At 42.4% G+C, this 13,785-nt stretch overlaps 1 protein-coding gene across 1 annotated transcript in view; it reads right to left on the reverse strand.

The window, feature by feature from the left end:
* Nucleotides 1-729: 729 nt before the first annotated feature.
* The window catches only part of LOC139198855 (vasorin-like), a 28,609-nt gene continuing 15,553 nt past the window's right edge, over nt 730-13,785 (reverse strand). The window contains exon 2 of the mRNA XM_070827820.1: nt 730-3,597. Coding sequence (XP_070683921.1) covers nt 1,461-3,581 — 2,121 coding nt within the window. The 5' untranslated portion in view covers nt 3,582-3,597 and the 3' untranslated portion in view covers nt 730-1,460. The remainder of the gene's footprint in view (nt 3,598-13,785) is intronic.

Consider the following 13,785-nt stretch of genomic DNA (forward strand, 5'->3'; position numbering starts at 1 on the left):
GTGGCTTGTCCACATGTAGTGTTAGCAGACCTGGCACAGAGAATAAAGTGTCTGACACTCGACAGTTACATTCACTTGGTGAGTTCTCCAAACATATTTTGGTGAACCTCGTACAAAAGTATTCTGTACATGATGTAAAGATGACTGATTTTTAATTTTGTCTTTAAATTAAAACTTATTGTGGATATTTCATTACCAAGCTACTGCTTTCTTCGGCACTTACTGTAAATGGCTCTGGGAAGTTTTAGCTACATATAACCTAAATCACTAAAATGCAAATATAAGATTTTTGAATCCATGATGACTTAAGCAGGCTTTTTCATGGGTGAACAATTACTAATGTTTCAATTCACAGCAATAGCAATACTGACTGGAAATCAACAGCTAAAAAAAACATGATAAAAATACAAAAAGACAAAAACAGAATATCATGTTATAAGCTAGACAAAACAGCCTTCCCGTCACGGAACAGAACAATACAGGCAAAGTCCATTCTCAATGGCTCTTCATTCAGTCCATTTATCTTTCACAGCAAATGTATCTCCCATGGAGCAAAAAGCTTTGTGATGTGTGGAGAGAGTTATGGTAGGTCTGTTGACAGGAAAGAATCCAAGTACGCATGTGAAGAAACTTGGGGTTTTTTTTTTTTTGCAGATCAGATCATGTCAACAGCAAAATATGAAGTTTAGACAGCTTTTATGGTCATCAATGTATTACTAGCTTTGTTATTGCAATTCCTTATGCGAACATCAGTCTTGTGGCAGTTCGTGACTGGGCAATGGAAGGGAAAAGAAATATATCTTTTCAGTGCAAGTTCTTTTTATAATCCCCACGGAGCAGTTGGAGTTGGTCGAAAACCCATTTAGTGCCGGGACGTGTGGTCGAGGCATCACTCATCTGCATCATTATTTTCATTTAAACCACTGTCATTTCCTCTAGTTCTGTGGCCCAAACGCCAGGGCACATACTGTATCTCCCAAATCCAGCAACAATCCAGCAACAGGATTACAGCTCATTTCTTTTATATAAACAAAGAATTGTTTTGAAATGAGCCATCGGTTACAGTTGTGTCAATGCAAAAAGGCACTTCCGTCTGCTACCAAGACCCCTCTAGTCAATTGCACTTAGTTTAATCACTTAGTTAGGCGTCACCATCATCAAACTGCTAGATGACTTTAAACCGCATCCTGGTCAATGTCCCACAGCGGTTTAGCACATTTCCAATATGCTGTAATCTCAAATTCATTATTCAGTATCTTTGAATTAAATGATCCAGTCTGTAGTGTTATCATTCAGACAACAAAGGATACTAAGTGCCACTTCTCAAACTGTGGATATCTGAAATTGGAATGAAAATTTGATTTTTAAACACTAAGTGAGTCATAGCAGGACCTCACAAGTCTGGATAGGTGAGCCCATTCTCTGCAAAATCTTTCCAAGTCTTTGTATTGTACTACATCTTAGAAATATGATGGCTTTAGGGATGCTAGGTTGTTATTTGATGGGCAGTGTCCTTGCATCAAGGGTACCTCATAGTCCAAACCCCCATTTTGTTGCAAGGATGAAGGCGGCTGAGGTGTGTGACAGCGGTCAATCTCAGGCTGTTTGTGGGGCAGTGTACCATTTCCCCCATTCTCCAAGCAGGCCTTTATCCCCTCCAGTTCCATGGGATCAGGATCAGCGGGGCCAAGCTCAAGCTCCATCCCTGCCTTTGCCTGTCTCCTCTTCCGCAAACAGATGATTGTCCCAGCCACCACGGCCAACCCCAGCACCAGTGCCAGGGCAGCCAGGGCTGGGATGAGAGTGTATGTCAGCTGGCTCTGTGTCTCTACCCTGTGCTCTGAGGATGTCAGTGGAACCCCTTCTGTGCGAGCCTCTGTACACGACCTTGTTTCTACAGAGCTGTTGGCCCTAGAGCTGATTCTCTCACCCAGGGGACTGGCACAGACTGAGTAGGTACAGTTGGGTGTCAAACCACGCAAAGTGTACTCAGGGTATGATGCTGGTACACTCAGTATAATGGGGCGGCGATCAGGCCCTGAGAGGTTACGGTAGGTCAACCTGATGCCACGGATGTGTGGCCGTGTCTCGATGAAGCGGTGCAGGTCAAGAAGGATCGATGTTGAGGTCACCTGCCGCGAGCTGATAGCATCAAATTCAGCAGGTTCTGGGGCAACTATTGAAACTTCTGTTGCTGAAGGTTTCGGTGGCTCTGGGACCTCATCAACATTTTCACAGTAGAGACCAGAGGTTCCCGAAGGGCACAGACAACTGAGTTGACCTAATGGGTCAAAATTGCATGTGCCCCCATTGAGGCAAATGTTTGGTGGGCAGATGTGTGTCTCGTATTCCCCGCTGGTTGAGCTGGGTGAGGCTGGAGGTTCTGGCGGTGGGGGGTAGCTGACTGTTTTTAAGGAGGCAGTTTCCTCACTGGGTGGAGGAGGAGGAATAGCGTTGGTATGGGTGGTTTCTGGAGTCGTGGTGGGCATCTGGGGAACAGGAGTACTTCCAATCGGGGAGCCAAACTGCACTGTTGTGGTAGGTGGGCACCCAAAATCTTTGTGCTCCAGTGCTGAGAGCTTCTTCCCAGCATTGACCAGAGGGAAGTGACATCTGGTTTCCTCAGGCCTCCCAAGATTCACATCCTTCTCTTTTAACCAGACAGGGAACCAAGCTAATGGGCATAAGCAGTTAAATGGGTTCTCAGCTGCTGTCAGGTGAAACAACCTAGGGAAGGTCTGGAAGAAACTCTGGGGAAACCCCTGGAGATTAAGTAAACTGAGATCTAGTTCTTGAAGTCCAGTCAGTTTCTGGAAGTCCTCCACCTTAAGCTCGCCCAATGGGTTGGCTGCCAGGCTGAGCTTGATTAGCCCCTTGAGGGAATCCTGCTTTAGGGCCTGGGGCACCTCAGTTAACTGGTTTGTGGAGATGTCGAGCTCATGGAGATTCCCGAGCGAGGCAATGAGATCCTCATCTAGAGAATTAAGCCCGAGAGAGGCCACTTTGAGGGCCTCCAGGTGAGGAGTCTGGAGGTCTGAGGGTCCCAGGGTTGGGATGCTGTTGTAGCTGAGGTCTAAAAGCAGAAGCCTGGGGAAATGAAGGGATGGCAGAGAGGTGAGCTGGTTCCCTTGGAGCTTCAGTTCCAGTAGCATCTCTAAACCTTTAAAAGCTTCCAAATGAATGCTCTGGATGCGGTTTGCATGGAGATAGAGCCTCTCCAGCTGGACCAACCCAGAAAAACTATCTTTGGAAATGTGTGTGATGTAGTTGGAGGACAAGTCTAAGTTCTTCAGCTTTGACAGCATCTCAAACACACCATCTGGAATCTCTGCCAGCTCATTCTGGCTCAGATCTAGCATCTCCAACTCCCCCAGGCCTTTGAAGTCATCTTGGGACAAAGTGTCGATGCCGTTCTGGAAGATGTAGAGATTTTGGGTGGTGGTGGGGACACGGGGCACAGTGCTGGAGTGTCGGTGAATGCAGAATATCGAGTCCTGGCCCTGGCAGGAGCAGTCTGCTGGGCAGTCAGAGGATAACACCAGACCAGATGAGAGGAAACATAGCAGGAGGTAAGGCAGCATGGTGACGTCAGTCACTCTGAAAGACATAAGAAAAGAGAGAAAATGGCTGGAGTTAATCAACACTTGCTTACTAAGCTGGTCCTAAAAAAGTGAGACTTTACAGTTAGAAAACTGAGGCATGTAAGTAGAAAGACTGTTATTAGACATCAACGCTGAGGAATGAATGAAAGTCTTTTTCTCAATCTAATTCCTAAAGCCTAATTCTATTTGACTAAATGCCAAAGGAATTTTTCTTCATCCCTTCCACAAACACGTCCATATGCTTACAATCAAGCATGAAAGCACACAGACATAGAGTATAGAATACAATACAATACAAGTTGCACTTTACCCCAATCATGAAACTTTAGCTTCCACAAACACAAATGCATATAAACAAGCAGCAACACAGACTGCTCCATCATAGTGAATCACTGTTTTATATCCTTAATGAGCAGACACCCAAGGGATCAGGACCCACAGGCCAAGGCGACGTGTTAACACGGCCCACCCAGGGTGACCCTTCCTGGGGTAAGTGAGAAACCCATTCAGCCTCTTCCCTGTGTTTATGACACAGTCCTTAGCCCATGAAACCCAGTCTGCAGTAATTCAGCTGGACAGCAGCACCACACGGCTACTACATACAAACATACCTAAGGCAAATATGCTGTGAGTGTGCTGACACACACACACACACACATACACACACACACACAAACACACACTCAATCACATCTTTTGACATATTTGCCGAATCAAGTTACCAAAAACATTGGTGCCACTTACAGAAATGCTAAAAGTGGGGATGGGGAGGGATTGTTGGGGATTTGGAGATATGTGTATGAGAACATGTATGTATAAATTCATCAATTTACAAAGAATAGGATTCAGATTCACTTCATCATCGCACAGGGGGAACTTCACTTGGTCAAGTGCACCATGAATGCCATACAAACCACATTAAAAAGCAAAACAGTGAGCCTGTGTGAATGCTAAAAACAGTGAGCGTGTGTGAGTGCTAAAAACTCTAAATCCCCTTTAGTCACCTAGATATGAACTGCCACCACATGACTTTAACTGAAGAGTCACGATTACAGCACAAGGTTTTATCAACCAAACTGTCCAAATACAGCTCTATGAAGGGTCAAACCTCCAAACTTTCCCTGCTCCTCCTCTTTCTTTTCCAACCCCCTCTCTTCTTTTAAATTCTGCCCTAAAGAAAAATTGCAGGCTCCGTGAAGTAGTGCCGTCTTACTGTAATAAATGTTGTGATTCAGTTCACTGTGCAAGAACATAAACAATCAAATTCACCCTTAACCTGGTTTCTAGAAAATTTCTGCTTTTTTTTTTCTTGTCCTTTCCTTATCTTGTGCATTGACTCTTTTCTCACTCCGTATGTCAACTGTCCATGTATTTCTACCTACAATATATGTAGAAATACAATACTGTCCAAGTATTGTACATTTAACTGATATTTCTTTAATGTTTCACTGGAGTCAGATTAAGCCAGAATTGAGCCGCACGCACTCCTGTTCACTTAGAGACTCAAGTTTTCATTGGGCTACTATGAAAATCTCTGAACTGGATGAACTAAAGGCTGTTTTCTATTTTAGCTGTAGCCGCAGGTACAATAGAATATACAAATTACATAGAGATGAGTGCACACACTGCCATGTGGTCGGCACAAATGATTCAGTAATATGACGGGATCACTTCTGGACACTGTGACCTTCAACTCCAGACCAGTTGGAGCCCAAAAATACTTTTTTTTGTCAACTCATTTGATTTCATTAGGCTTCATCTGGCTTTTTTATACAGTCCAAGAGTCACAAAGGCTAAAACCTAAGAATAACCTTGGCAACCGTGAAACAAAATTATACAAATGAGACATAAAAATTGCATTTGGAGGAATAAAAATATAATATAGCAGCATTTTCACACACTTGGAAATTGTATCAGCTCTATACCTTGGACTATGAAACGATATACACTGAACTGTTAAGAAGAACTGGGAAATGTCTTTGAAATAACCAAATAATTTGTCTTCAAGTGTATAAGGCTGCATATTTGACCTTTTGCCCATTGCCAATACTTTCCTGACTACTTGCCATAAATGCAGTACACATGTCTACATCACCCTACTTCCTCTCAGTCCTCCTTTCCTCTCCTCTCTGACCTGGTTCATGCTTGTAAACTCTTGCACTCCTGTCTTTTCCAAAACTCCTGAGGTGGAAGTCTAGGAGAAACCTAACATGGCTTATTGAAGTCAGGAGCGCACCTCCGGCCCCCTGCCTCTGTTCCCTTTCTGTTCTCCTGCATTTATCCCCCTCTGCTCATAACATACGAGGTCAGACCCCATCAGCTTGACAGGAATTTGCAATATTCCCCCAAAATCTTTCTTTATTAACCACAAAGGGAAGAGAGAAGAAAAGAAGAGGGAGGGAAGCAGAGGTTAAATCACATGACAGACAAAGTGTCCCACTTTAATTAGTTGGTTTCTGAATCCTAATTCTCAGAATGCTTCTCATGTTTTTCTTTGTTTCATAGAAAGTACAACATTTTCAGGACAACATGCTGACACTAAGAAATGGGAGGCAAACTAATGAGATGAATACGGTGGGTTTTGAGGGTGTCTAATAAATCTCTCTAAATCTGCCCGGTCTTGCTGTAAACCACAGAGCGATGTGTGATCTTTCACAGGCTCTACAGTTGTGTGAATCAGTTTCCAATTACAATTTCTGTTGTTACTTGTTGGTAAAGTGTTTGTGCAAACAAAAAAGTGGCGGGAAAATCTTTTTAGGTGCGAATGAGTCATAAACTGGTGTGACGGCCTTGTTGATTTGTGTCTGCTACCCTGCAGTTCTCCGTCCTGAGTCTGGAGAAGTGGGCGTCGGAGTTGCCTGGCCACACCTGTAGGTGTGGTCCCACCTTATAAAAGGCCGTCTCAGTCCTTCTGCTCTCTCTCTGGGGCTGAGTTGCTGGCTGACCACATGGCCAGAAAACCTTTGTAATTTGGTTTTGTTCTTGTTTGTTTACACACACACACACACACACACACACACACACACACACACACATTTCTTTCACCCATCCACACCCTACACCACTGACATGCTACATTGTTCATATTTATGTTGACTTATGTTGAGTTAATAAATATCTCCCTGCTACTTTTTGGTGTGGACTCTCTCCGTTGTTGCAACCCGTGAGCCAGGGTTGTAACACTGGACACTTTTTGTACACTAAAAGCAGGGTTTTGCCTGTAACTCTTGACATGTTTCACAGTTTCGGAGTTGGAAACCAAAACATAAAGCGCTTTAAAAAATAGCCATGGTGGTGCTATCCAAAAAAGTCTGATCTCCACATTACAAGTTGCTTTTTGGACCCATTTTTAACTGGCTCCCAAACTCGTTGTGATGCAATGCATCATAAGACAAAACTGAGTTAAATATAACCAAGACACTCAGCTGTTACTGTCCTCCAGTGCTAATGTCACGTGAGCCAGAAGAAAAAGAGCTGTTATCATAGGCTTTGACATATAAAAGGTAACAACAATGCACGTTAAAGCACACAATGAAGCTGTCTGTGAACCAATAGTATGCTCCACTGATGACAATGTATTACTGCTATGACAAGGTATGTGAATGCTTTTGTTAGAGGTGCACGTCTAAGCTAAAGACGCTCTTCAGCGGAATCTGGATCTTGTATTTGTGTGCAGTCACTTCTGCTTATGGAACAGGAACAGGGTTATAATGAGAGCTGCTTGTCATTCCTTTAAGGGTGCTGCTGCTGGCACACTGGTGAGTGAATAATTTGATGACAGAGAAGAAGAAGAATGAATGGAATATGAATGAAAGAACAATTGTGTTTCAGCGTCAAGAAACAAGGGGAGGGAAAAAAGAGAACTAATCATGCAGCTTTGGTTTTGACAGTTCTTCAGTTTGCACATCAAAATTAAAGTGAACATACCAGGTTTTACCCTTTGCACAACTCCGAATATGTTCTCTAATTAAACACGTCTGCAGTTTCAAATCCCAAGTTTAACGCTGCATATGTGGTCTTGTGGCGTTGCTGTTCCAAAAGGCCTGTGTCAGGACTTGCACTGTCGATAAACCCTCCTGACAGCATGTGTCAGTTGCAGCCTCTCTGCACGTCTGCGTCAGGGAAGCACGCTGCTGGGTGGTAAGACAGAAAAACACCCTCTACCGCAGAGGATAAGGATTCCAACCTCCATGACAGCAAGCATCCGCCCTGCTGAAGCACCCTTGTTTAAGAAACTGAATCCTTTCACGCTTTAGGGCTGCAGCTCTGGAGCTGAACCTGACCCCTGACCTCCCTGAGTGAGACAAAAGACAGTTTTGCTTCTAAGGTCAGAAAGTTTCCTCTTATTCTAGAGAATTTTACTGTTGTCTTGCCAGAGGTGACGGCATCTTTATGTGCTTATGTCATTGAAAGATCAGCTGAAGGCCACTCTTCCAGCTGTGGCCATTATCAGTGCAGCTTCATTGCAGCACTGTTTTATTTTATTTTCACATTTCAATTCAAATTACCTTTTTTCCACAAGTTGTTTCCCCTTTCCCTTATGTCAGTGCTTACCTTCAGCTTATCACATCAGCTGTTTGTGTTGACTTGTGTCAAATATGTCACGTATACCTCCTCTATTTTGAAGTTGGCTCAGCTTTTCAAAGAAATGGCAGAATAAGTGGGAGGGAAACAAGGATGCAGGAGAAGTGAAGAATGAATTACAGCCAAGTGGTTTTACTTTTACTCAAATAGTGAAACAAAGTTCAAATTCAAGGTACTTGTACTTAACTTGAATATTTCTAAATGTATACTTCTACTGGTTCTCACAGGACAGCAACACTGCAAATGATCTTATAGAGCATGAACTGCTGTAGATGAGCTCAACCTTAAACATCTACAGAGGTAAAATGAAACATATACAACAATCAATTTACAGATAATACATACAGTACTTTTACTTTGGGTTTTGAATGTAGGCCTTGTACTTTTAATGAAATATATTTACAGTGTGGTTTTGCTACTTTTACTTAAGGATCTAAACACTTCTTCCACCACTGATTACAGCTCAAGCTCTGCATGCCTTTTTTGAGTGCTTGTCTCTTTTTTCTGTTGTTTGGTGTCCATATCACAAAGCCAAGAATCTGCCATATACCATATCAACTGTAGCAGTTAAAACAGCAGTTTCTTCCTGCATTACACCACATTTACATAACTTGGAGTTACAAAACCAGTTCCCTTTCATAAATCCATAATTAAATGTGACAGCAGAGTAATCTGTTGTCAAGACCTCACGGCACACAGTAAATCCTCAGCTGTTTGGATGAGCGTAGATAAGACCGCATGATGAAAGAGAAACATCGCCGTCAAAATGACACGAAACAGGTCAACGCGCATCCAGGACCTGCAGAGCAGCACAGCGCTCGGCCACCAACACACACCAACATTCCTGCACATGTTCACACCAGCAGACACACACAGAGTCTACAACACAGCTGGATTCTGTTACCCACAATACACTGCAGCCATCCCTCACTGTGAGACAGAAAGAAAGGCCCACATAAACCTTTGTCCTCCCCTGTGATAAGCAAAAGGTAGAGAGAGAGCAAAGAGAGAGGGAGACTAATAGACAATGAGCGTGAGAGGCAGACTGAGAGGGAAAAGGACAGAAGAGAGAGAGAAAGAGAAATTTGGTGCTTTAATAGCTGGTAGCTGACAACTGCCTCCATTCATCCAAGATGTGCAGTAAACAAAGCTCGACTCCACTAAACTTTAAGTGTATGAAAATATCCAGATATGACAGTGTTGTATATTCTCTCAAACTGAGGTGGAGGACTGTACAAAATCTTGTTAAAGAGCTGCCACTGCACCTGGACTAACTATTACTCTTGGAGGGATTAAGGGACACATCTGCTTAATCACAATTTAGATATAACTTTTGTTGGTTTGGCTATAATTCCTGAAACCATTGTACACAATAAATGACTTGCCGAGATGTGGAAAGGCGGCAGCATCACTAAAAAGTCACACATTGTAAATAAATCACCAGTTAAGCTAAACTTGACAAGAAAACTGGACAAGAAAACCAGCCAAAGTGTTAAATTCAAATCTGAAATGTCTGCTATAAGCATCTATCACAGTTTCCAGACTCCGTAGTCCGATAATCTGGATCACCAGCACCCTTCTGTCACCCTTTGTCACTTCACTGTATTGTTTTTCCCTTTTCATTTAGTTAGTCAGTTATGAGCACTAAGGCATCAAAAGAAAGCAGCACAACTCCTGTGGTTACATCTTCCCACCAGAAAGGTTTGATGTTCTTCATTTATTTGCCCTCCGTGCCAGTGGGGACCATTCTGGAGATTAAAGAACAATCTAGAAAGACTGATGACAAAAACATCCACACTGGCTGCTATAAAAGAGCAGCAAAGGGTGCAGACATGTGGGAGCTGCTGTAAAGGCGCAGGTATCACTTTACCCCACTGTAGTCCAACTGTGACTGTACATACTTGTGATACTCTGGACAAAAGTGTCTACCAGGTTGTTGATGTAATATTATAATTTGGATGATTTTTGTTTCGTTTGTTGCTCCCTTGTGACCCTATAAATGAGAAGTGGTACGATTTTCATCAAAAAAACATAATTTTTTTCTCTTTCTTACTGATTGATATGACACAACAGTTGTTGTAAGCATAGATCTTATACTTACATTTGATGTCTGGTGTGTCTTCAATGCTAAAAATACTTTAAGTGTGCTTGAGTTAGACTATTAAACTATTGTTTAAAACCATCAATAAAAATCAAATGAAAAGGATGTACTGTGTTGAGTGAAATCACTGCAGCAATTTATTCACTAGAGATGAAGCCAAAATGTGCTAATGAAGTTTTCCAGGATTACCTGGGACAGTAGAGTCAGAGAAGAGGGAGAGAGTGGATCATAAATTGTGTTAGGACGTTGGCCAATGGAGAAATTACATCATTTTCACACAGGAATAAGTGGTACAAACCTTAACTCAACTCCCACACCCCTGAAACTCCCCAAAGTGGAATATCCTGTTACCTCACGTCTGACAAGCTTAACGGTAAAATCAGTTTAACAACTTCAATCTTTCTACAACTCTTAGCCTCGAAAGCTTTTGTATAAGCACATCAAGTATATGTATATGTAGTGTATGAGCTGTGCCAGTGATGTGAGTGTGAGGATATATTAACATACATTCATCCTGAACACTCACAGAATAAAGTCTTTTATCATCACTTGGTTCATTCTTAGAGTTATGAAACCACTATAACTATACTATAGAACTATGAAAAATTCAATGCAGCAGTTGCATTTGACAACTCTTGGCCTTTAACCCCCGAACACTCTAGCATACTCTCCATAACAATATCAACAATATAAGCTACAATACAAACAAAACCAATCAGGTCTTTCTAAAGGCATGTTCTGTCAGACAAGAGTCTACAGCCATGTCAACATAAGGTCAATACAAGTGTGCAGTGAAAAGTTTATATGATGCAATAAGAAGAAAAGTCCTCCAAAAGCATTTTCACTGGTCTTTGCTTTTCATCCAATAATAAAGAGCTGTTTAATGTGAACAAAGTTTGATGGCATCCTAGATAACCTAGTCATCTTCTCTGCGGCAGTTAACACCTTGGTGGTGACAAATGTTGTCTAGACTGGGCAGGGACAACTGTGATTCAGCCTATATCAGGATCAAGAGAGACTCATGAGGACCATGTCAAGGAAATTTTAAAAAAAGTGGCGTTCTCCTACTTGAAATCATTCGAATAAGGCAGAGAGAGTTGTGGCTTGATGTGGTCTTGAATCGAGATGACAGTGGACTGACTGCATGCCTGCAGAGAGGCTAACACAGCCAAACCACCTCTTGACTCACAATAGCAGAAAATAAATATGTCACACTAAGCACAATGGGCTGCTTGAATGAAAGAATAATCACACACATGCTAAGTAATAGCATCAAAAGCTCAGTTTCCCTTACTGTCTTTAACATTCAATCTCATCTCTTCCTCTGTGCCTGTGAATGTCTTTCTTCGTATTGTCATTCATTTTGGCAAATTACATACTCCCAACCGTGGCATAACCACCTGTGGAACAAATTAATAACAGGGTGTGTGACAGCCCATCTCCTCCTGTCATTTGAAACTCCTGTAAAGCTGCTGCTGCTGGATCCAGATCTGATCTGAGTCACATCTTTTCGTACCTTTCTTCTTCTTCTCCATTAGTCCTCCTCACTCTGCCTCTCGTCTCTGTTCGCTCCCTGCTATTGTTGCATTAACATGAATAAACTGGCAGCTTGCTCAACAGACAACCTCTTTGTCACGACAAGACATAGCTTCACGAACAGTGCAAAGCGTCTTTAGCCTCCACGTGGAAGTCAGAGGTCAGGGCCGGGGCCATGGCAGGGATCCAGTGTCTGCTTCAAGAATGCTACAACCATACGGGTGCTCATATATAAAACAGTGCGACCTCACAGCTGATACGTAGTATGATGTAAAATAAAACCCTGCGACGAAATTAACGAGTTACCAACGATTCTATTAGACACGCATTGTTTGAAAAGAGAGGGATGCTTGAATTTTTATGTCAGTTCCACTTTAGTTGGATCAAAAGTGCAATCAGCAGTGCATGAATTAAAAAAACAGTGACATACTTTCAATGTGAAACATCATCAGGGCTTTTATCCACTGCTTAATGTGCCTACTCACAGTGGTTACAGTAATATTGGAGAGATAATTATCTAAATTGACATGATTGCACCTAACAAAGTAGATTAAGGACTAATAATCCATCATCCTTTGACAGCGACCTTGGCCAGCTCTGTGGAGGGTTTTGGAACATGTGGCTGGCGACGCCTGGCTGTTCTGGTGTCTGACTCAGATGTGGCAGAGGTGCCAGCTATGCTGCTGCTATGGTGAAAATGCGAAGTGGTATTTGGGCGTGCTGCTGCTGCTTGTCAGAGCTCAATTTTCTCCTATGGGTTTGGAAAACATCGTAAGACGATGAACGCCAGAGGACCTGATCCTGCCTGTTTAACACAGTATCTGTGCTTAGCTTGTGGAGTTTGAGGACAAAAGCCAACAGACTGATTCCTGATGAGGTTGTTCCAAACAAAACTGCAGTGACAAGTACCTGACATTAGAGCAGTGTGTGTGTGTGTGTGTGTGTGTGTGTGTGTGTGCTTCTACTTCTACCTCCATCTCTGGGCCATCAACAGACTTTTCTCAGCACACATTTTGGCTTAAGAGACAGGTGTAACTAATATTGCAGATAATTGCTGCATTCCATTTAGGTATTTGTGCTCTGCTCTTGTGCCTGCTGGCTCACTGGCAAACCTAAATGTAACAGAGCCATCATTAAAGTTATTAGTTACACCTGTGTTTCAACATGGCTTAGCCTTTGTGGTGTTCTATTTCTATTTCTTCATTGTCTCTGTGCAACAGCAGATGTCCACGTAAAAGGGACTCAAGATACAATTCAAGATACCTTATGGAGTTCTAATCTTAAAACAAACGGAGCGTGTTATGTTCACGTCGAGCGCTGACATCACGTTTGCATTAGCTGATTCATCCGTGCGGCACCATCAGTGGGTTAATGATCAGCTGCTTGGCTGTCAGCTGACTAATAACCTCCAGTCATATTAATACTGGTGTATATGACAGTCTTTTAACTAACACTTCTCATGTTTACTCTGCAGATTTCTTCATGCCTATTTAATCTGCTGCCACAGCTCCATGTGTGCTCAGCCTTTTAGTGCTTTAGTGGTTTAACTTGGTTATGTGTGAGTTTCTTAAGGGGGCCCAGCACAGTCCCTTGTGCAGAGCCCTTTTAACCACATATAACTATGTGCTACAATATAAAAGGTCAATTCTGTGATTTTAGTGTCTTTGACTGAAGACAGTTTTCCCATCAAGATATATTATGTGTTTTCTTGGCCAAACAAATGTGTTGCATGCATACCTCATAAAAACATTTTTAATGCTTTGAACCCTCCCTTGTTTTCTTCTTCTCCTCTTTTACTGGCATATTGCTTCCTGTTATGACTAATTACTGCCACAAACTCTTAGTCAAACTTAAGATGTGTCCTGTCATCTAAATGCTCGTAGCATTCATCGTTGTGTTTGTAGTGGTTCAACACAAAATACAAATCATACAAGGGCAGAGCAGTGGTGGGTTTTCAGCCAT

This window comes from Pempheris klunzingeri, chromosome 3 (genome assembly GCF_042242105.1).
Source record: "Pempheris klunzingeri isolate RE-2024b chromosome 3, fPemKlu1.hap1, whole genome shotgun sequence".
Lineage (NCBI taxonomy): Eukaryota > Metazoa > Chordata > Actinopteri > Acropomatiformes > Pempheridae > Pempheris > Pempheris klunzingeri.